Source organism: Oncorhynchus mykiss, chromosome 4, assembly GCF_013265735.2.
Source record: "Oncorhynchus mykiss isolate Arlee chromosome 4, USDA_OmykA_1.1, whole genome shotgun sequence".
Taxonomy (NCBI): domain Eukaryota; kingdom Metazoa; phylum Chordata; class Actinopteri; order Salmoniformes; family Salmonidae; genus Oncorhynchus; species Oncorhynchus mykiss.
The window spans coordinates 28,019,834-28,043,361 of record NC_048568.1 but is presented as its reverse complement, the minus strand read 5'-3'; the positions used below and the strand labels follow the sequence as shown (position 1 = coordinate 28,043,361).

Here is a 23,528-nt window from a genome sequence, read left to right as displayed (position 1 = left end):
GCTATTATATAAAGATAGCACCTCCGTAAACAAAGAGAGAAACCATATTTCAACCCTGCAGGCGCGACACAAAACGCAGAAATAAAAATATAATTCATGCCTTACCTATTGGCACTCCGATATGTCCCATAAACATCACAAATGGTCCTTTTGTTCAATTAATTCCGTCATTATATATCCAAAATGTCCATTTTATTTGGCGCGTTTGATCCAGAAAAACACTGGTTCCAACTTCCGCAACGTGACTACAAAATATCTCAAAAGTTACCTGTAAACTTTGCCAAAACATTTCAAACTACTTTTGTAATACAACTTTGTGTTTTGAAATATAAATAATCGAAGAAATTGAAGACGGGATGATCTGTGTTCAATACTGGAAGAAAACAAACTGAAGCATGCTTTCTGGTCACGTATCTAACAGTACACTTCAAGTGACCCTCGTTCAAGATGGCCGTACTTCTTCATTGTACAAAGGAATAAAATCAACCAATTTCTAAAGATTGTTGACATCCAGTGGAAGCCATAGAAACTGCAAGAAGGTCCTATGGGAATCCAGATTTCTAATGAAAACTCATTGAAAAGAGTGACCTCAAACAAAAAAAGAAATCAGAGTGGTTTGTCCTCGGGGTTTCGCCTGCTAAATAAGTTCTGTTATACTCAGACATGACTCAAACAGTTCTAGAAACTTCAGTGTTTTCTATCCAAATCTACTAATAATATGCATATCTTATCTTCTGGGGATGAGTAGCAGGCAGTTGAATTTGGGCATGCATTTCATCCGGACGTGAAAATACTGCCCCCTGTCATCAAGAAGTTAAACACATATCTAGGATCAGATTACCCTAACCGCTAATAACTTTTTTTACAAAACTTAACTTTTACAATGATAAACAAATATCTGACCCAGTATCAGTTGTTGGGGTTAATTTTCACCTACTCACAGGGTATGTCCATCTCAGATGTGACATGAAGGCCAGACAGACGTGTCTTTAGCCAGTAACAGTTGGACTGACCAGGGTCCCGCATATACACTAATGCTACAGCAGGCCTGAAATTTTGTGATTTTAAGCGCACGGCCATTTGACCTTCAAGAGGTGCCCAGTCTGCCAGGGCACCAAGGCCATTAACTAAACACGAGGTATTCTGTTAAAAATAAAACATGTATTTAAATGTACATAATTTGCCTACATGTCAAGTGCATATTGGCTAGTCTCATGTCCAGACTGATGCGCCTGAAAATGTTGCCAAACTTTGATACTTTTACTTACGCATATGGGCTAAACACCAGTCATGTTTGACAAATATAATTGAAATGAATATTAGTCTAAAGGCTTGATGCTGTCATGCTCCAGGAACTGTTTGTTCCAATAGGAGAGAGAGGCCAGTGCCTGTTGTGCGCCTCAACATCACCCACCGTGCAGTCTGTGCGGGGGCTGTCAACATTTTAAAACTATTTAACCATAAACATAATTGTTGAGAGCCGGGATGTTTTTGTCTTTTTATGAGGCATGTCTTACTGTATTCCATCCATTGGAATGTTGAGGGGATTATTTTATAAACATTTCCTCATATGCCATTCAAGTCATTCTTCTCATGTTCTCAACTTTTTTTCGTTGTCCAGCAGCCAACGACACAATCCTAGTTATATTAACTTCCCATGCTAGTTGTTGCATCTTTAGATATTCCCTCTTTCTACATTTCCAAAGGATATTTTTGTGGTGTGTTTAGGAGAACAGTGTTTTCCCCTAATTGCATTTTGCAATATTTGTGCTGATATCCTACTGTGGTGTCGCATTGCTGCTCTTCTAATGTGAAGAAATAGCCTAATAATTGATCAACATTTTAAGTGAAACATTCTGATCTACTGCATCAACCTCAGTGCTATTAAACACATTTTATTTTACGTGCAGTGGTTGTATTAATTTGGGATCTATCGTGTCAGTGTCATATTTCTTTTTCGCACAGAATGACAAGCTGACCAATAGAATAGGTCAACTTTTATGTTATGGGGGGATAGTAGATATGCACTCGCGCGCTGTTGCATCCCCGATGTGTGTTCACTAGTAGCCTACTTCGGAGCTGCGATGCCTGTGAGAATAACCTGATCACGTGACTGACATTGGCTAATAGGAATTGAGAGAGCCGTCTGAGTGAGAGGTGCTTCGGCGCAGGGTGATTGGCAGCCGGGAGAAGGACATTATAATTATTATATTCAGCCCAAAGGCACAACGGCCACTTTGGCCTTAAGGCATGTTTTTTTTTTTTATATATATTTTTTTAGGGGGCATTACAGCCACACTGAACAGGCCTGTGCTACAGTACTGTTGATGGTTTCCTGCTGAATACATATTACAGTAGTATAGATTGCCCTCTGTACACTGTTACATATTAGATGTTGGTCCCCTGCTGTCTGGTACACTCAGTAGCTCCTCATGGTGGCTCATTAAAACAAAGAAACAAGCTCTGACTCTCTCTCTCTACAGCAGGCCTAGTCTTTCCTTTGACTAAACCATGTTCTCGTGTTGCCCAGTGATATTTATGAGACAAGTGTAGATGTTTTTATTTATTTATTTTTTCTGGCTTGGACAGTGTTTAGTTCAGCAAGGTTCAATGGGTTAACTTGTACCCAGGGAAGGATGCTGCTGGTAAAATGACTCATGGTGAATAATGCATTATTAATTCAAGTGTCTCTTGTTTTCAAAGCACATCTCTTTTAGTTGGTTGTTCCTTTAGTTGAATTCATAGAGTAAGTGAATTTACAAAATCCAACAGCAGTCAAGTGTTTTGTCTTTCATATTAATCCTAACCTTTATCAGCTGCATGCACTATGTATATTCTAATACCTTCTAGACTGTTCTGCTTAAAATCACTCAATCCTCAGTACACAACTGTAGAATTGCAGAGCTTGCTTATTTGATTATACATAGGCACACATTCCCTGCCTATAATACTGAATTGTTTACTATGAAACTGTATTTTCTCTTCTCTGCAATATAATGAAAGCTGTGGCCATAATGTTTTTATAATCTGCTCATTTCTATTGTCTCTCTATTTAATATTTTGTTGCCATGACATCTTTCTATGATCATATTTGTATAAAATAGTGAGAATTCTTATTCTAAATCAGAACATGGCATTGTCTTGTTTCTTCTTTGTTCTACAGAGATGTTGAAGGAGTTGAACCAACAGCGCAGAGCGAAAGAGTTTACAGACCTGAAAATAATTGTTGAAGGCAAAGAGTTTGAAGTCCACCAAAATGTTCTAGCTTCCTGCAGCCTTTATTTCAAGGACCTGGTGAAAAGGTTTGCCTTCCCTTCCCCCACCAGCTGTTGATCCATTCTGTTCTTTTTGTAGGGCGCATTTGTTTTGCTTTTTTCCCCTCCCCCCTTTCTCTGTTGCAGGTGTGTGAAGACTTTGGTTCCTATCACAGGGCCAGCAGCCACCCACTCCTTCTCCCACTCCAAATGAATGTATCACTAAAACCATTTGATGGAAAAGGTTACTCCATCTTAAGTCTTTACATTTTCCTCCCCATAGAGACAATTAACCATATTTACAGTTTGATGAGCAGGGAAAACGTTCCATGACTGGGGGTGCTTTAACACATCTAAAAAGCACATCTAAAAAATGATAGCAAAGCAACAGTGTGTTTATATGTGGTATAGTAGGGAGGGGTTTTATCTCTAAGCTACCTTATTTCTGTCTGTCTGTGGTTTCAAGACAACGTCCTTTTATGTGCAAATGGCTGGGAGTTTACCGTTAGTCCATTGAAATGATGGGGAAGCTTCAGAGTTGCAAGCGAAGGACAAAGCACAGACACATCTCTCACCACTATGCTTTACTCAACCATTACTTTCACAGGTTAACCCCATTCCCTGTTAATGTATTAATTTGAAGTGGATCAAAGTATTTCTTAATTTCTCTATCCCTCACATGTCTCTGGGTTGTTTTGGTTCTATATGGTGCTAGTATGTGTTTCTTGGTTGTTGTGTGTGTGAGTAGTGGTGTGTTTGTTTTCTTCATGCTGAGTGAGGCAAGGCCCTCTCTTAATGTCCTCACCCTGTCTTCAGATCCTTGCAGGTGCTTGTCGTCAGACAGAGCCCCGGAATCAATGTTTTCTCGTCTCCTTGACATGTTTGTTTTCCTGTGCACTGCTCACAGACAGACAGACAGACAGAAAAGAAAGACTGACTGAACAGATGGAAACTCTAGTGAGAGAGACTGTACATAACAATAGGAATATCTAGTCTAAAGTCTGAGGGCAGCTGCCTGCTAGTTGCCCTGCAGCCACGCTGTCTCCTGTGAGATCATCAGAGGGCGCAACGCTGCTTATCAGACAGAGGTGAGCCATCCATCTAGTGAGCCAGCCAGGAGATGCTTTGTGTGTCAATCACACCAGCATGCACAACACACACACACACACACACACACGTTTGTTCCTGCTCAATGGGGATGTGTACTGAGAATAGTGAACAGCAGCCCGTTCCCAACCTCACACAGGGTCCCCAGAAAGACGCATCAGGTTACGTTCATCTGCCTGCCTGCCTTTCTGGCTACACTCTGATATTGTACTGGTTAAATGTGGCTGCCCGACAAAGCAAATTCTCATTAAGTGGATAATTCATTGTAAAAGGACCATAATTTGTCATCAACGCAGGCCGTTCTCATCTAGATTAAATCAAACATAGAATGTTCTAATTTAACCTTACAGTTAGTGGAATATATTACATGTATGTGTTATACTAATTAATGATAGTTTAAGTTGCATAATCGTCTAAGTATGAACCGTATAGGTTGTCAACCTTTTTGACAAAGTTCAAATAATTTATCATGGTATGTTTAGTAAAAGTCAATAACTACCGTTGACTTTATAAGGCAAGTGACACCTCACGGTTTTATTGCCATGTTTACTGGAGAACACAACACTGATATGCTGTTTTAACCCTGGCCGTCTGAGGGGTTGAGACGTGCTGTTTTAACCCTGGCCGTCTGAGGGGTTGAGACGTGCTGTTTTAACCCTGGCCGTCTGAGGGGTTGAGACGTGCTGTTTTAACCCTGGCCGTCTGAGGGGTTGAGACGTGCTGTTTTAACCCTGGCCGTCTGAGGGGTTGTGCTGTCGGGTGTCACTGGGTTGGTTGAAGCAGAGCGGGGGAGAGAGAAGAGCACATCCCAGCTGACGGTCCTCTCATTTAGTTACAGCCTCTGTGCCATTCAGGTCACTCTCCAGAGTGTGTGGTATTATGCTGATGCCACACATGCCCTGCACCCCATCCAAATCTTTGCGGTTGAATGAGAGACACCATCTACACTGTGCTGCCCACGAGCCCCACTGTGCAGAGGTATTCACTGTTGTCGTAACTCTCTATCAGTGTCTCATAACTGCCACTGTGTGTGTGAGAGAGAGGGGTGCAGGCCTATAACACTTGGGTGTTCTCCAGGCAGCCAGCCATTATTCAGAGTAGATGGAATATCAGAGGGTGAGCGAGTGAGAGTGCATGTCGCTGCTTATTTACGCTGACCTTAAACACACAGACAAGAAATTAGTCTCAGAGAAGTAGAAAAGTAATGATGCAAAATCTTGTTTACATGCACGAAAGTCATTTTCATTTATTAGGTTGTTTACTGTTAAGCAGTAGATTAGTAAATTGAAAAGCAATAAAGCACCATGGCTTTAGAAAATGGTTTTAAAATATATATGTGATTTATAGTCGAATCATTTAATCAACAGGTAGTGAGTGAGAAATCCGTTTTCTATATCATACCTGAGCTATTTCCTTTTAAGTTTAAAAAAAATATATAGATTCATAATATTTAGAATGGTTTTGATATTTCATGTTATAAAAAGCTAATTTATAATCAGTTCCCTGACAGGATCAGGGAATTTAGATGAGTAGCAATGAATGATTATCACCAAATGATTAAACTTCAGATGTTAAAAATGTCCATCCAGTTTAACTGCTGATACCCGCAATCTCATTAATTTGCTGTAAATCATTTAAAAAAAAATTGTTATGCTGCATTTCCCACCCTATAATTTTAAAGGAACTTTCACCTCCCTCTGTCTGAAGTATGCAGAGTTGATGTACTGACCCTGCTACCTCGAGGTAATACAGCTCCAAAATATGAACGCACGTCTGGCACTCGCCCACCAAAACCTATCACCCCCCCCTTTAAAGCAGTGGTCTTCAAAGTCGGGGTCGATGGGGAAACTGCGGTGGAGTCTCAAATTAAAAAAAAAAATAAAAAAACATTAAGAGCACAAATTATCATATGGGACAATATATACTGAACAAAAATATAAACACAACATTTTTACCGAGTTACAGTGAATATAAGGAAATCATTCAATTGAAATAAATTCATTAGGCCCTAATCTATGGTTTTCACATGACTGGGCATATGCCCACCCACTTGGGAACCTGTCCCAGCCAATCAGAATGAGTTTTCCAATAAGATGGCTTTATTACAGACAGAGATACTCCTCAGTTTCATCAGCTGTCTAGGTGGCTGGTCTCAAACGATACCGCAGGTGAAGAAGCCAGATGTGGAGGTCCTGGGCTGGCGTGGTTGTGAGACCAGTTGGAAGTACCGCCATATTCTATAAAACATTGGAGGCGGCTTATGGTAGAGAAATTAACATTAAATTATCTGACAACAGCTCTGGTGGAAATTCTGCAATCAGCATGCCAATTGCATGCGCCCTCAAATAAATATTGGAAAAAATGGGGTCCCTGCTGAAAGACTTTGAATTTCACTGCATTATAGGCTCCTGCTGTTCAGCCCAGAAAGACCCCCAGTAATTCAATTTTCCCCCTCTGAAGTTTCAATGAGTATGCTCTGTACACCCTTAAACTATGGGCACAATGCAACTGGTGCAGCTCGGTGGCAGGGCCTAATGTAAAAGCACACACACTCTGACACATCAGAGCTTTGTTCCATTTGTTGCCCTTTTTCTCTTCTGTTTTCATATGTTTCCGACTCAACCAGGCCAGAGTCTACCACTTTAAGAAGAGAGAGCGGAACTGAAACTTCTAGTCTTTGTCAACACGCTCTCTGGGTGGTAGAATCCTCCAGCTGAGATTCTAGTGAGCTCTTACTGTTCCCCTACTACTGTCCTGTGTCAGATAGACAGTATGCATTAGCAGGAAAAACCGAAATGCGTTGAAACAATGTCATTTCAACCAGTTCAAAAGCAGAATGACTTCATTCTAACCAGCTTTGCCTGCTGGGTGCACTAATGTGTGCTGCTTTGAATCACTGTAAACCATATGGTCACAGCAGTGGATAGCGTAATCAATCCTAGAAACGTATGATGGCTCCTCAGATCAGCAGCTCAGTGTTGACCTGTCTGAACAAAGCTATTTTCCTCCCCATCCTATGGCTCTATAGAAGCAGTGGCAATCATTATAGGCCCCCTATTAAAATTGTACATTTTATTCTCTCATACAGCAGCATTTACTCCCTCAATGTTTTGCTTTTAAGACCAAAAATAGCGTGTCCCCAGCTCAGGATATGATTCTGAACCTCAGAGCCCACCGGCTACTAGCTGTGACACTCATTGGTAGTGCTTTTCCTCTGAGACTTTTTCGTAAACCGATTCCTCTCTCAATTTCTCCTTATCGCTCTTTTTTTTCTTCCCTCTCCCACTTTTACATAAAGTCAAGTCTGCAGTCAGATGCAGCAGTATAAACAACCACCGCTTTGAGAGAAGCAGAAAGCGCATTCTATAACAAAAACAGTCAGACAAAACAAATTGCCACTTGATCCGATTCACATTGACATGGTTGATGAGCATGCTGTTTTCTTTCATTTGTCTTTATTTCCCTTTTCTTACCCTCCGTTGCTTAACCCTGGACTGCACCCCCGATCTCCCCCTTTTTTCCAGTTTTAATACTGCCGCAGCGTAGGGCGGGAAAGTAATAACATAATACTATGTTTTTTTGCTTTACAGGAGAAAAAAATAATGTTTTGATATATAACTGTCTTGGTCTTTCCAGCCTCACTATGTCCGTCCATGCAGAGACCGATCCCCACTGTCTTATTTATTTTTTGCGTTGTCCTTCTCCCCTTCTCTCACCTCCTAAGATGGCTCAATGACCACTAATGTCTACTACGTTCATATACAGGATACTGGTGAATGTGGCAGCGAGCTGGGGGCAGAGGCTTTGGGTTTAGGTGTGGTGGTGATGGGGGGGGGGGGGGGCGGGGAGGAATCTCTTATTTAAAAGACCCAGGAACAGTCATGGAACATGGACCCCCCCCCCCCCCCCCCCCCCCCCTCAAACCCCCTCTGAAGGATGGCTGCTGGTCCCTGTGGAAGAACCAACACTCTTCCATCCTCGCTCTCTCCCTCTTTCCTCTTCACTCTAACCATTCTGCCCATATGTCCGTCTGTGTGTCCGTCTGTCTGCATCTCGCATCAACCACTATGACTGAGTGTATGCTCTGTAAAGGCTTCTCTTTGAGTCTCTCACCAACCCAGTAGGAGACATTAACACTTGAAACAGACACAGAGCATTATGCAGTGTGACCAGCAGGAGAACACACCCCATCCATCTCAATCCTTGGTAGTTGTCATATTGTTTGTCCACAGCTCTCGGGGGAGGGACACAATATCTCACTTTATTTTGGGGCATTGGATCTGTTTATTTTACCCGTGACTAGATTGTTGTGCACATGGGACATTAAACGTGGGTTTTGATGCGTTACTTAACGCTTCTTTAAACCCCCGGAAAGTTCCAGAACTTCAACTAATCACAGATATCCCATTCTGTTGCAATGCCCATACAAGCCACCCAGCACCTCAGCATGTAGTTCTGATATACAACACACAGGATAGCAATACAGAGTAGTAGTATTGGGTGCAACAGTTGGCTAGCTTTCAAACATACCACAGCTAACATAGCTTGAGATCATCCGTTAGCAGTCTGTTTCAACACTGTTCTAACATACCTAGGGATCTTCTGTGTGGTTTTATAAGCTCCTCCCCTCTGTCTTCTGTCTCCCACTATCCTGTATGCATGTCCTTAATATCTATGCATACCTGAACACATGTCAAAGCATGCCTTTTGGATATTAATTTGCCTTGATAAAGACACCAATCACTTGTGCTTTTGTTTCAGATGGAGCACAACCCTAACTATGTACTGTTACAAACCCTAGTGGCTTACTGTAAAAACAAGAACAAACAGAATCTCTACCTTCCCCATTTCTACTGTATTCTATCGTGTTGTATTGATTCTGTTATTTTTCCCTATTCTATTGATGCAGGTTGTGTGTGTGTGTGTGTGCTTGTGTGTGTGTGTGTGTGTGTGTGTAGCCCTAGTCCTAGGTGTGTGCGCATCTCTTCGATGTCTAACTCCTGTCTCTACCGTGGTTGGTTGGTCAGGTCGTCAGGGGAGACGAGGAGCGGGGAGATGCTAGAGCTGCGGATGAATGACATTGGAGCTGATGTGTTGGAGCTGCTGCTGGAGTTTGTCTACACAGGTTCTCTGGTCATAGACTCCGCTAACGCCAGGACACTGCTAGAAGCTGCCAACAAGTTCCAATTCAACACCTTCTGCAGAGTCTGTGTGTCCTTCCTAGGTATGTAGCTATGGCACAGGGTGTGTGTGTGTGTGTCTCATCATACTAAACCTGCCTTTCCGTCTTTGGCTCATGGTCCCTCAGACCCTTTCTGTCAGGTGTCCAAAGTTTCCACCGGAGTAAAATAGTTTGTTTCTAACACCCAGCGCTTGGCCGTTCTTCTACCTTTTAATACCTTGTTCCTTTTATATCCGAAAGGTCTATTTTTGCCTCTGGACCTAGTGATCTTTTCTGTATTTTCTCGATAGTTGTCGCTTATGTCTGTGTCAACATCACCTTTCTTCTTGCCGGCTTTGGCACGCATTAAATCATGATCACTCTATTTTCGTCCAGCATGCAACTTGTTCTTGTCATTCAGAAAAGTATAAATGCAATGTGCAACAATTTCAAAGATTTTTCTGAGTTACAGTTCATATAAGGAAACCAGTCAATTGAAATGCATTAGGCCTTATCTATGGACTGGGCAGGGATGCAGCCATGCATGGGGAGCCAGGCCCAGTGAATCAGAATGAGTTTTTCCCCACAGACATAAATACTCCTCAGCACCCACCCTCGTCCTACTCAGACATAAATACTCCTCAGCACCCACCCTCGCCCTACTCAGACGATCCCACAGGTGAAGAAGCCGGATGTGGAGGTCCTGGGCTGGCGTAGTTACTTGTGGTCTGCGGTTGTGAGGCCGGTTGGATGTACTGTCAAAATTTCTAAAACCACATTGGAGGCACCTTATGGTAGAAAAATGAACATTAAATTCTCTGGCAACAGCTCTGGTGGACATTCCTGCAGTCAGCATGCCAATTGCACGCTCCCTCAACTTGAGACATCTGTAGCATTGTGTGATAAAACTGCACATGTTAGTGGCCTTTTATTGCCTGCGGCACAAAGTGCACCTGTGTAATGATCATGCTGTTTAATCAGCTTCTTGATATGCCACACATCAGGTGGATAAATTATCTTGGCAAAGGAGAAATGCTCGCTAACAGGAAGGTAAACAAACATTTTAGAGAAACAAGTTTTTGTGCATATGAAGCGTGTGAATAGCAAGAATAGAATAGCAACGTTACCTATAGCAACCATTTATTTTCTGCACCAAAGAAAAAACACCCGTTTAGAAAATCTAGCAAGCGAGGCAACTAAAAGCAAGTTTCTAGACTATGTTTATAATTACAATGCTCATATTTACATTGCTTATATTTATCAGAACATATCTGATAAAGTTTTGAGTTTAATTGTAGCCAATGTTTTATTCATTTTAACAGGGAAATAACACACTAATAGCTAATTATTTACAAGTCTGGCGATATAAAAATGGCTAACTTACAGTTGTGAGAATGAAGAAATGAACACAGTGCATTCTGTTGGAGGAATTTAGACCTTGATGGTGCTGGCGACGCACAACAAATGGGACTGTTTGAAAGGGGGATCATATCAACATCGCCAGATAGAATTATTGGTATGTTTTTAAAAAAAATGTCTGAATAAGCCCCCTATCTCACTCCCTCTCCACCTCTCATCTCGGCCCTCAGGGTTTAGGAGGCGCCAGGACAGATTCATAAAAAGGTCAGGGAACAATTGTCAGTAAAATGTCAAATCCCACAGATGCTCTAGGCCAATCGATACCAAGGCAGAGATGAGGATACAGCTCTGGGTAAAAGCGGTGAGAGGAGGGGTGTTTGAAAGGTTGGGGGGGTGGCGAGCCCATGGGTCAACTGAGGAGCAAATGCGTAGTCATGGGTTTAGGAGGTCAAGGGACTGGGAAATTGTAAATGTCAGCTTATACTTACCATTTAATAGAGATTGGTGGGGAGAGCTGTAAGGCAAGGCAGGGATATGATGTCTGGATATGAGATGAAAAAGGTCAGAGCTGTAAAGGAGAGGGAAAAGACAGTGAAAATAAATATTGATCTGTTTTTCTTGTTTCGTCCCGACGATATGGACTTGTTAAAAACAGGGAAACCATTTATAGTATAGTCAGACTTCATCACCATCAGTAGGTCAGACTTTCCTGCCCTGCCTGAATATAATTCATGACATTTGAGTGTTAGAACTGAGACATAGTAATAATAATAGATTTGATTTGTATAGCGCTTTTCAATACAGCAAGAATTTCAACGCTCAAGTGCACTTTATGACATTGTACTGGTGCAATGTATAACCTTGGAACAAAGAAATTGCTATTATGTCAAGGATATCCAAGTTCTTAACAAATGTACTGAAGATAAATGAACTTGGCCAAGTTTGGCCATGGTGCAGTGAGTTGATCAGATTTTTGAGTGTGACAAAAATACCAAAAAACACATTTCAGTACACCTGGGTAACCTATGTTGCACATCGTATTATTTGCCCAAATATTAGGACATCAAGAATTAGAAAACTGATCCAACAATGCAATGTGTAAAGTTGTACAACGCATCTACAAAGTAATTACATGGAGATGGAGCAAGAGCACAATAGAAGTTACAAGACCATTCATCATGGCAGTTAGTGCGAACAGACGCTATGTTGTGCAGGGTAATTTGGAAATCACTGAAAGCCATAAAATCAATTCTTGTAATTCTGTCTACGAGTTCAACCTTCAATGTTTGTGTGGATTTACAGCGATCAGCTAATTGGACCTTCCAGAGCCTGGAATAAAACTCCTCTATTCATTATGTCTGCAAAAGTTTGAGATATGGCACACACACACACACACACACACACACACACACACACACGCGCACACACACATCGTGAACGCCATATGGATTCTGCAGGGACTCTCCTCACACCCACACAAATGAACCTAAATGAACGGTACCTGTGGAATCAATTAAGATCAAAGTAAAGAAGAATCCTAAACACATTTCAACCTGGTTTGATATTGATTAGGTATACAGAGAGGCCTCTAAAGTTATTGATCCGTCTCTTATTACTACACGTTCTCCCGTCAGACCCTTCTCAAGGTGAAAACACATCTGTTCAACCACACCACAACAGACTACAGTTATTAGTGTCAAATGCTTTGTTTTCCTATTCAGCTTCAACACGGAGTTAACTTCAGAGTTTAATAACAGTTTGATGTCATACAAACCCTGTTTTGATTAGATATTCAGTCTGTTCTTTGAATTGTTGTGGCTCCGTTACCTTTCCTGGTGATGTTTGTATAGGCAGCACACACACACACACACAGACAAACCTGCAGTACTAATCCCTGCTATGCCGTTCCACACCCCCGCCTGACTGTGCTCAGTAGGCTCCTAACGATTGATTCCCCTTGTTGTTTGTCCCTGGAGCTGTTTCAGCTCTGACAGTCTCTCTCCAGGCCCAGATAAACACACAGATAGACCACAGCTCTCTCCCTGCTTTCTACCTCTCTTTCCAGACAGTTTTTTTTATGGATGTGAATAACTCCCTTATTCCTCTCTTTCTCCTATTTTTCCTTCCCATTTCCCTCTTGCTCTCTCTCACACTCCCTCTCACTCTCTGCAGAGAAACAGCTAACAGTGGGGAACTGTCTAGGTGTGCTGGCCATGGCTGAAGCTATGCGATGTACAGAGCTCCACAACATGGCCAAAGCTTTTGCACTGCAGAACTTCCCTGAGGTAGGTGGATTTAATGACTGGATTTCATTTTTAAACCCAAAAATGACATATCACACTATGTATCTGTGAGAAAAGTCTTTACCTGAGGTACTAATCCCTGCTATGCCATCCCAGTCTACCATAACACCTGTCGCACATGATTAAGAACAGTGCATGTACTCCAGGATTTTCATCCCAATGAAGTGTCAACCCTTCATTGTGCACTAGGTGGCGGGGCAGGAGGAGATTCTGTGTGTGTCTAAGGAGGACCTAGTGGCCTACCTCTCTAATGACAGCCTCACCACCAAGGCTGAGGAACTGGTCTATGAGACCGCCATCAAGTGGATCAAACAAGACCCCACCGCCAGAGTTCAGGTAAGGCGGGGTGGGGTGCTAGTGGCTAGGAGGTTGGAGTGATTACATTTTTACTGGTCCATTTTCAACATGTTCATTCAGCGTTTATGGGTCCTGGACTGTATGGTCTGGTTTGTTGTGGGAGTGCCATATCGCCCTCTGATCTAACCTGGTTAATCAAGACTTAATGCTGTTCTGACACCATCTGTCTACAGTATCATTACGCATACTCACCAACCATTACCCCATACAGTATGTCCTGGTTTCATTATATTGCTCATCACATCTCATCTTTGTATCTGTTTTCTACACCACAATTCCTCCTGTCTTTGACTGGAGCTCCTAAAAGGAGAACTAAAGTAAAAAGCTTGGTGTGTAGAGACACAGTATGTATGTTCCCAGCAGGCCTACTACCACCTGCCTCTAGTCTATATTAAGTCACTTAAGCTATATTTAATATGGATCACCCACTTCCTCCTCTAGACACACTAACAAGCATATACAGTACCCTTCTCTCTCTACCTTCCCCTACGTACTGTCACACTTCTCTGCCCTGCATCTGAATAAATGAAACACCTGTAATATCATGCAGACTGGTTGTTAGGTTTTAATAGTATTGTTCTCATAATGTCCAATGACGACAATGTCCGCAAGATGGAATTTGGCTTGCTGTCGGTTTAAATGCACTGTGATACAGTATGAACATTCTTGACTGGGACACACTGTTCTGGCAGCTTCTGTTCATCTGCAGCTTTTTGAATTGGGGTCTTGGTCTGTCTTTCTAAGAAATGATAATGAAATGGGATTGTCATATTCCACTACGTCACACTTCATCAAATGAGACTGGTGGTCGATGCGTTTCATGGTCAATACATTGACTAACCAACCTCCATGAATATGGAAGAAGATATCACCACAGGATACAGACCATTTATGGATCCAATACCAAGGCTGCATCCAAAATGGCACCTTGTGCCCTATTTAGTGCACCCCATTCCCTATTTGTGTAGTAGTTTTGACCAGGACCCATAGGGCTCTGGTCAACAGTTGTGCACTATATAGGGAATAGTTTACCATTCAGAATGTATGCTAAAAGACCACGCATAAAGCAGCCTTGACTGCTGTTTAACAAGGGAGTTGAGATGAGTTGTGTTAAAACAGTTCATCACTGGGACCGTCACTCAGTCAGAATAACACCCTCTCATAAGATTGAATGGTCGTTGTAATGGTCTCAACTACTATAGACAGTCTTTGTATTTGCCAGATTCAATGCCAGTAGTAACTACTTCCATAAATTGAGTTAGACTTTATAATGGTGCCTGCTACTATAGACATTAATGTCTGTGTTGGCCATAGAAAGGCAGTTCTGAGAGGCACTTTAGGTTAAATTATCAAAAAAGTGTTTAGACTGAAACTGTCTCTTAGGACTTGACGTTTCACATGATAAAACCATTGTAAAACCTTCTACAGAGTTTTTACAAGGAAGTATTTTCTAAAGTGGTGGATGGAAGACCTACGGTCTAAACAGCAGTCCAGACAGTACAAGGAGATGCAGATAATGGGGAAGTACACAGGATGTAAGTGAACTGTGTGCAGCAAACGCTTTGCACAAAAGTGAGTGAGTCCTTAAACAAGGTTAGAGCTTTGGGGTAGTTTCACACACACACACACACAATGACTTCTGTTCTAGTGAGGATAAAAGACAGAAAGGTTTGGACCAATCACGTCCGTTCAGCTCAGCGCAGTTCAGCAGTAATCTCACAGCCTATTGGACAGGAGAGAACAGTGAATCAGACCATGGCAGAGAAACGAAGGGATCGCGGAATGGGACATACCATTTCACCTGCTGTCCACTCCTCTTCCTCCTTATCCTCCCTCTTCCACCTTGTCACGAAGTCCAGGATAAAACTAATCCCTTATAGCAGTCAGTGGTTTCTCAAATGGAGGCTCGGGGCCCACTGGTGAGTCACTGCTCATTCCTTTTTGTGGCTGATACCGTTTGGGTCACAGCTTTAGACTTAGGTCTTTGGTTTTGTTTACTCACGAGAACACACTCCCGAAGGTGCGATTTAGAGAGACTGAGACAGAGGAAGAGAGACAGTGAACGGAGAGGGCAGTGGAGGGCCCCGGTGTCCCTGTGTTCAGTAGGAATCAGAGATTCACTCTCTGCTGTGTACCTTGACATTATAGGAGTGGAGCTGTGATGGAGCTCAGGGCCAGTCTCAAATCTAGGGGCCATGTGTGATACAGTGAGACTAATGACGCTAGAGAGCGAACAGAGGGAGAGGAGAACGAGGGAAATGGGTAGAGAGATTGGGGTATGGAGAGGAGAACGAGGGAAAGGATGGAGAGGACAACGAGGGAAAGGAGGGAGATGGAGAGAACGAGGGCGGGGATGGAGAGGACAATGAGGGAAAGGAGGGAGTGGGGTATGGAGAGGGAAAGGAGGGAGTGGGGTATGGAGGGAAAGGAAGGAGTGGGGTATGGAGAGAACGAGGGAGTGGGGTATGGAGAGGACAATGAGGGAAAGGACGAGGGAGTGGGGTATGGAGAGGACGAGGGAGTGGGGTATGGAGAGGACGAGGGAGTGGGGTATGGAGAGGACGAGGGAGTGGGGTATGGAGAGGACGAGGGAGTGGGGTATGGAGAGGACGAGGGAGTGGGGGATGGAGAGGACGAGGGAGTGGGGGATGGAGAGGACGAGGGAGTGGGGGATGGAGAGGACGAGGGAGTGGGGGATGGAGAGGACGAGGGAGTGGGGGATGGAGAGGACGAGGGAGTGGGGGATGGAGAGGACGAGGGAGTGGGGGATGGAGAGGACGAGGGAGTGGGGGATGGAGAGGACGAGGGAGTGGGGGATGGAGAGGACGAGGGAGTGGGGGATGGAGAGGACGAGGGAGTGGGGGATGGAGAGGACGAGGGAGTGGGGGATGGAGAGGACGAGGGAGTGGGGGATGGAGAGGACGAGGGAGTGGGGGATGGAGAGGACGAGGGAGTGGGGGATGGAGAGGACGAGGGAGTGGGGGATGGAGAGGACGAGGGAGTGGGGGATGGAGAGGAGGACGAGGGAGTGGGGGATGGAGAGGAGGACGAGGGAGTGGGGGATGGAGAGGAGGACGAGGGAGTGGGGTATGGAGAGGATATTTTATTTTTTACAAGAGTAACTGACCCCAGTCTAGAGAGCGAGTGGTTGAGTTGACACGCTCTGCTCACCACAAGCTCCTTTTCACCTCCCCTCCCTCCCTCCACACCTCTTTCCGTCCTGCCATTTGGAAAAGGAGAGCAGGGGAAATCGCTCCCCCTGAACCTGTGAAATGTTTTAATGGCACGTCAGGACTGATTGTCACAGGGCTTACACACACTGAGAAGGTCGGAAGGTGGGAGGAATGCAACGGCTGGGAGCTGTGTGCGCGTGTGCATAACCGAGCACTGGCACGTTGGCAGTGACTGAATAAATGTCACTTGTTTTTTGTTGAAAAGACCGGGGCTGGACATCACATGGAGATCACATGGAGATGGTGTTAATTATGGATTTGTGCAAGACACACACAATAGAAAGACACACGCAGAAAGGAAAAGAGTTTACATGAGTTCAGGAGGCTGTGAATCAGAAACATGTTCATCTTCTACTGATCATAGCGCCCAGCTAAATAGTCTATTTCATGCTAAACCCACTGCTGTAATACCTAGACCAGGGATCATCAACTAGATTCAGCCGGGGGACCATTTTTTTCCTTAAGCGGATGGTTGGGGGTGCAGGAACATAATTACAAATCATTTGTAGACTGCAAATTGACTGCAATAAGCCTAAACAGGTATGTTTAACCAAACATAATCATTTTAAACCTTCCATTTGTATATGATCACGTCTCTATTATGTGTGAGAATACTTGAACAGATTTCCTCAATTAAAATCACTTGGAGCTGATTTTGTCGTGTCCAACAATGAACATGCTCCAATTTCTCAAACTATTAGAATTTGTTTTTAGCTTTTTTGCTTTTACTCAGAACTTGGTGGGCCAAATAACATCTGTGGACCCTATCATTACATTATATGGACAATGGGTCTGAGCTGCTAGTATGGTGTTAGTGGCTAAAATACACTTTAAACATTGTCCCATTCATTCCCCGCCTTACATAAACGGTGGATAGGAGGAGAACGGTGTTCCGTTTGCTCAGGATGCTTTCATATTAAATTGGTTTGGAGCGTTTTCTTTCTCTGAACTCGGTTCGTTTGGACTGATAACACTATCCGCATTTGGGAGCACACTAAACGCACCGTGGTCTCGGTCCGATTCCATTCATACAGAGGAGTGGTTCGCTGCAGGGTGAGAGGGCAGTCTGGACCAAACAGGAAGATGTGCGCAGTAGTATTGGTTGTTTGACTGCAAGCATTTGATGAAATGCACAGTACCATAACTTAATATCTCTAAAACATTGTTTGAGTAGCAGCATTGCATTCATGAGCTCATCCGATGCAGATTAGGGGAGACGGGCAGTTCCAGGGATACAGGCTACTGAACATAGCCTATTCACATGACAGAGCGGATATTGTGCGGTTTCCTCACGCATGTTGTTGGAAGACCAAAGCGAAAGTAATGTGAAGTTGGGACACAAGCTTCTTGATAATCATAGATGGATTTAACATGAGCATTTTTCTCCAATAAACAAATTACTTGCATGAGTACGCAGCTTTTAGGCATTTTAGTTCGTTGACATTTGGCAAAGTGAAACCAACCGGACCAAATGAGAAATGACAATGTAACAAATAATCAAACTGATTCGAACTATAGCTCAGAACTGTGTGTGAAAACACCCTCAATGAAGCTGTTGACGGTGAGACCAGTCCTCACTGTTACCCACAGAGGCATTGTGGTACAAACCACGTACATATGCTACCAATTATACCTACTACCCCCTCCTCTCCCTGCCAAGACCTCTATAGACCCTTCGTGTATGGGCCTGAATATCCCCTCTATTATGCTCTAATAGGATCCACATGAAATATGTTCTATCTCACCTGGTAGAACAGGCTGACAAAGGAAGGTGATTAATTGGCTCTTTGAGGAGAGAGGGGAGAGAGCTCAAAAGCAATAGGGGTGGGCATCCTAATGTGATGTTTTAAAGGACATTTAATGGTGGATTTAGTAGATAAAAAGAGCCTGTCGTTCACTTCACTATGGAAAAAGACCTCAGAGTTCACGCTTCAAAAAATAACAATGGACATCTGACGTTTGCCATTTCAGAACCCACAAATGTTTAAGTATTTCAAATAAATTGAAACTCATTTTATTTTACAGTAATACTTCTATAGAGTATCTTTCTCTTAGTGGAGGTCTTTCAAATGTTTCATCTCGTATAGAGAAGAAATGGAAAGAGTAGTTATGTTTCCATAGCAAATTAAAAGAATGCAGGTTTTCAAGTGGGACTGGAGTAGTGTGCTGCACTTATATTAAGTGTGTACTAGTATGTTGGAGTGGACTGTACTATACTTGATACAGAAATTGATATCATACCTCTATTGAAATCAGTGATCTGAAGAAACCTCATTGATCCCATCAGCTTTCTATGATACTGCATTTTATATAAACATTGGAGCACAAAAGAAGTGTACACACACCTTTGCTGTGTAGCAACTGCATGTAGTCCGTAATGGGGCTCCCGAGTGGCGCATCGGTCTAAGGTACTGTGTCTCAGTGCTAGTGGTGTCAATACAGACCTTAGATCCTGGAATGGAACCATCTTAATTGGCCGTGATTGGGTCCCATAGGGCGGTGCACAATTGGCCCATAGGGCGGTGCACAATTGGCCCATAGGGCGGTGCACAATTGGCCCATAGGGCGGCGCACAATTGGCCCATAGGGCGGCGCACAATTGGCCCATAGGGCGGCGCACAATTGGCCCATAGGGCGGCGCACAATTGGCCCATAGGGCGGCGCACAATTGGCCCAGGGGTTGGCTGGGGTAGGCCGTCACTGTAAATAAGAATTTGTTCTTAACTGACTTGCCTCGTTAAATACAAATAAATACAGTATTGTGTTTAGGGTTGTGAGGATCATGGAACTTTGGATGACTGTGTTTGGCCAGTCAAATGACTGCGGTCTCTCAACTGCAATAAAACATGTTTTTTTAAGATGTACATTTTATCCTCTCCTTCGGTCCTGACTGCATGTGCTGCCATAGAAAGAATGAATAGGGCGTCCAATTTAATGTCAAGGATGGCATAGTGGGTGGACTGGCAGCCATTGTGAGTGTATCCATAGGAGCAAAGCAGGAAGCAACATCAATTAACATCATTTGAATGAACATACTTCATTACCATAGAATCATTTCTATCACAATACCAGGCAGCCATTGCGGGTGTACCCATGAGTTTACCAGTCAAATTGCAACGGTTGGAGGTTACGAGCTTGTTCTAATCATTACATTTCTATATGGGCTGCTGCTGCATTGTGGGCGTTGCCTAGGTAAGCAAAGACTCATTTGCTAGTTTCTTGTTTGAGACCGTTTCAGCGCGTTGAGGCCATGTTACCGTAGAATTAGACTAAACTACACGAATGACCAGCTGTCCCATCTTGAATAAGACTGTTCGGAAAAATATATATAAACTGAACAAAAATATAAACGCAACATACAACAATTTCTAAGATTTTACTGAGTTACCGTTAATATAAGCATCAGTCAATTGAAACAAGTTCATTAGGCCCTAATCTATGGATTTCACATGACTGGGAATACAGATATGTATCTGTTGGTCACAGATACCTATTAAAAAAAAAAAAAGTAGGGGTGTGGATCAGAAAACCAGTCAGTATCTGGTGTGACCACCATTTACCTCATGCAGCGCGACTCATCTCCTTCGTATAGAATTGATTTGGCTGTTGATTGTGGCCTGTTGTCCCACTCTTCAATTGCTGTGCGAAGTTGCTGGGTATTGACTGGAACATGCTGTCGATCCAGAGCATCCCAAATATTCTCAATTGGTGAATGTCACCATGTCTGGTGAGTATGCAGGCCATGGCAAATCTGGGACTTTTTTAGTTTCCAGGAATTGTGTACGGATCCTTGCGCCATGGGCCGTGCATTATTATGCTGAAGCATGAGTTGATTGTGGTGGATGAATGGCACAGCAGTGGGCCTCAGGATCTCGTCTCGTCATCTCTGCATTCAAATTGCCATCCATAAATGCAATTGTTCGTTGTCTGTAGCTTATACCTGCCCATACTATAACCCCACCGCCACCATGGAGAACTCACAATGTTGACATCAGCAAACCTCTCTCCCACACAATGCCATACACGCTGTCTGCCATCTGTCCAGGGCAGTTGAAACCAGGATTCATCCGTGAAGAACAGAACACTCCAGTGGCCATTGAAGGGGAGGATTTACCGCTGAAGTTGATTACGACGCCTAACTTCACACCCTGGTGAGGACGACGAGCATGCAGATGACCTTCCCAGAGACGGTTTCTGACAGTTTGTGCATAAATTCTAAAGTTGTGCAAACCCAGTTACATCAGCAATCCGGGTGGCTGGTCTGACTATCTTGCAGGTGAAGAAGCCAGATGTGAAGTTCCTGGGCTGGCGTGGTTACACGTGGTCTGCGGTTGTGAGGTCGGATGGATGTACTGCCAAATACTCTAAAATGGCGTTGGAGGCGGCTTACGGTAGAAACATGAATATTCAATTCTCTGGCAACAGCTCTGGTGGACATTCCTGCAGTCAGCATGCAAATGGCATGCTCCCTCAAAACGTGGTATTGTGACAAAACTGCACATTTTAGTGACATTTTATTGTCCCCAGCACAAGGTGTACCTGTGTAATGATCATGCTGTTTAATCAGCTTCTTCATATCCCTCAGCTGTCTGGTGGATGGATTATCTTAGCAAAGGAGAAATGCTCACTAACAGGCATATAAACAAATTTGTGCACAAAATTTGAAGTAAGCTTTTTGTGCGTATGGAACATTACTGGGATATTTTATTTCAGCTCATGAAACATGCCACGTCCAACTGGCCTCACAAACTAGACAGCTGATGAAACTGAGGACTAAATCTTGTCTGTAATAAATCCCTTTTGTGGGGGAAAAATAATTCTGATTGGCTGGGCCTATTGCTCCAGTGGGTGGGCCATGCCGCCTATGGCTGCACCCCTTCTCAGTCATGTGAAATCCATAGATTTGGGCCCAATGAATTTATTTCAATTGACTGATTTCCTTATATGAAATCTTTGGAATTGTTGTTTTTATATTTTTGTTCTCTCTCTGTATACAGTGGGGGAAAAAAGTATTTAGTCAGCCACCAATTGTGCAAGCTCTCCCACTTAAAAAGGTGAGAGGCCTGTAATTTTCATCATAGGTACACTTCAACTATGACAGACAAAATGAGAAAAATAAATCCAGAAAATCACATTGTAGGATTTTTAATGAATTTATTTGCAAATTATGGTGGAAAATAAGTATTTGTTCCCCTACAAACAAGCAAGATTTCTGGCTCTCACAGACCTGTAACTTCTTCTTTAAGAGGCTCCTCTGTCCTCCACTCGTTACCTGTATTAATGGCACCTGTTTGAACTTGTTATCAGTATAAAAGACACCTGTCCACAACCTCAGTCACACTCCAAACTCCACTATGGCCAAGACCAAAGAGCTGTCAAAGGACACCAGAAACAAAATTGTAGACCTGCACCAGGCTGGGAAAACTGAATCTGCAATAGGTAAGCAGCTTGGTTTGAAAAAATCAACTGTGGGAGCAATTATTAGGAAATGGAAGACATACAAGACCACTGATAATCTCCCTCGGTCTGGGGCTCCACGTAAGATCTCACCCCGTGGGGTCAAAATGATCACAAGAACGGTGAGCAAAAATCCCAGAACCACATGGGGGGGATCTAGTGAATGACCTGCAGAGAGCTGGGACCAAAGTAACAAAGCCTACCATCAGTAACACACTACGCCGCCAGGGACTCACATCCTACAGTGCCAGACGTGTCCCCCTGCTTAAGCCAGTACATGTCCAGGCCCGTCTGAAGTTTGCTAGAGAGCATTTGGATGATCCAGAAGAAGATTGGGAGAATGTCATAGGGTCAGATGAAACCAAAGTTGCATCCAAAGAACACCATACCTACTGTGAAGCATGGGGGTGGAAACATCATGCTTTGGGGCTGTTTTTCTGCAAAGGAGTGGCTTCGTAAGAAGCATTTCAAGGTCCTGGAGTGGCCTAGCCAGTCTCCAGATCTCAACCCCATAGAAAATCTTTTGAGGGAGTTAAAAGTCCGGGTTGCCCGGCAACAGCCCCAAAACATCACTGCTCTAGAGGAGATCTGCATGGAGGAATGGGCCAAAATACCAGCAACAGTGTGTGAAAACCTTGTGAAGACCTACAGAAAACATTTGACCTCTGTCATTGCCAACAAAGGGTATATAACAAAGTATTGAGAAACTTTTATTGACCAAATACTTATTTTATATTTTATATACAAGGTGATTTTCTGCATTTTTTTCCTTCTAATTTTGTCTGTCATAGTTGAAGTGTACCTATGATGAAAATGACAGGCCTCATCTTTTTAAGTGGGAGAACTTGCACAATTGGTGGCTGACAATACTTTTTTGCCCCACTATCATATTAGATATTACACACACACACACACACACACACACACACACACACACACACACACACACACACACACACACACACACACACACACTCTCTCTCTCTCTCACTGACTCACTCACTCACTCTCTCTCACTGACTCACTCACTCTCTCTCACTGACTCACTCACTCACTCACACACACTCACTCAGTTCCAGTTGACACTTTCACACACAGTTCCAGTTGACACTTTCACACACAGTTCCAGTTGACACACGCACACACAGTTCCAGTTGACACACGCACACACAGTTCCAGTTGACACACGCACACACAGTTCCAGTTGACACACGCACACACAGTTCCAGTTGACACACGCACACACAGTTCCAGTTGACACTTTCACACACAGTTCCAGTTGACACTTTCACAAACA

At 43.4% G+C, this 23,528-nt stretch overlaps 1 protein-coding gene across 3 annotated transcripts in view; it reads left to right on the top strand.

Annotated features, from left to right (window-relative positions):
- LOC110522439 (kelch-like protein 29) overlaps positions 1-23,528 on the top strand; it is a 383,495-nt gene that overhangs the window by 302,838 nt on the left and 57,129 nt on the right. For all 3 annotated transcript variants that reach the window (XM_036976046.1, XM_036976047.1, XM_036976048.1), the window contains 4 exons: positions 3,164-3,302; positions 9,389-9,585; positions 13,054-13,166; positions 13,374-13,520. In XM_036976046.1, coding sequence (XP_036831941.1) covers positions 3,164-3,302; positions 9,389-9,585; positions 13,054-13,166; positions 13,374-13,520 — 596 coding nt within the window. The remainder of the gene's footprint in view (positions 1-3,163; positions 3,303-9,388; positions 9,586-13,053; positions 13,167-13,373; positions 13,521-23,528) is intronic.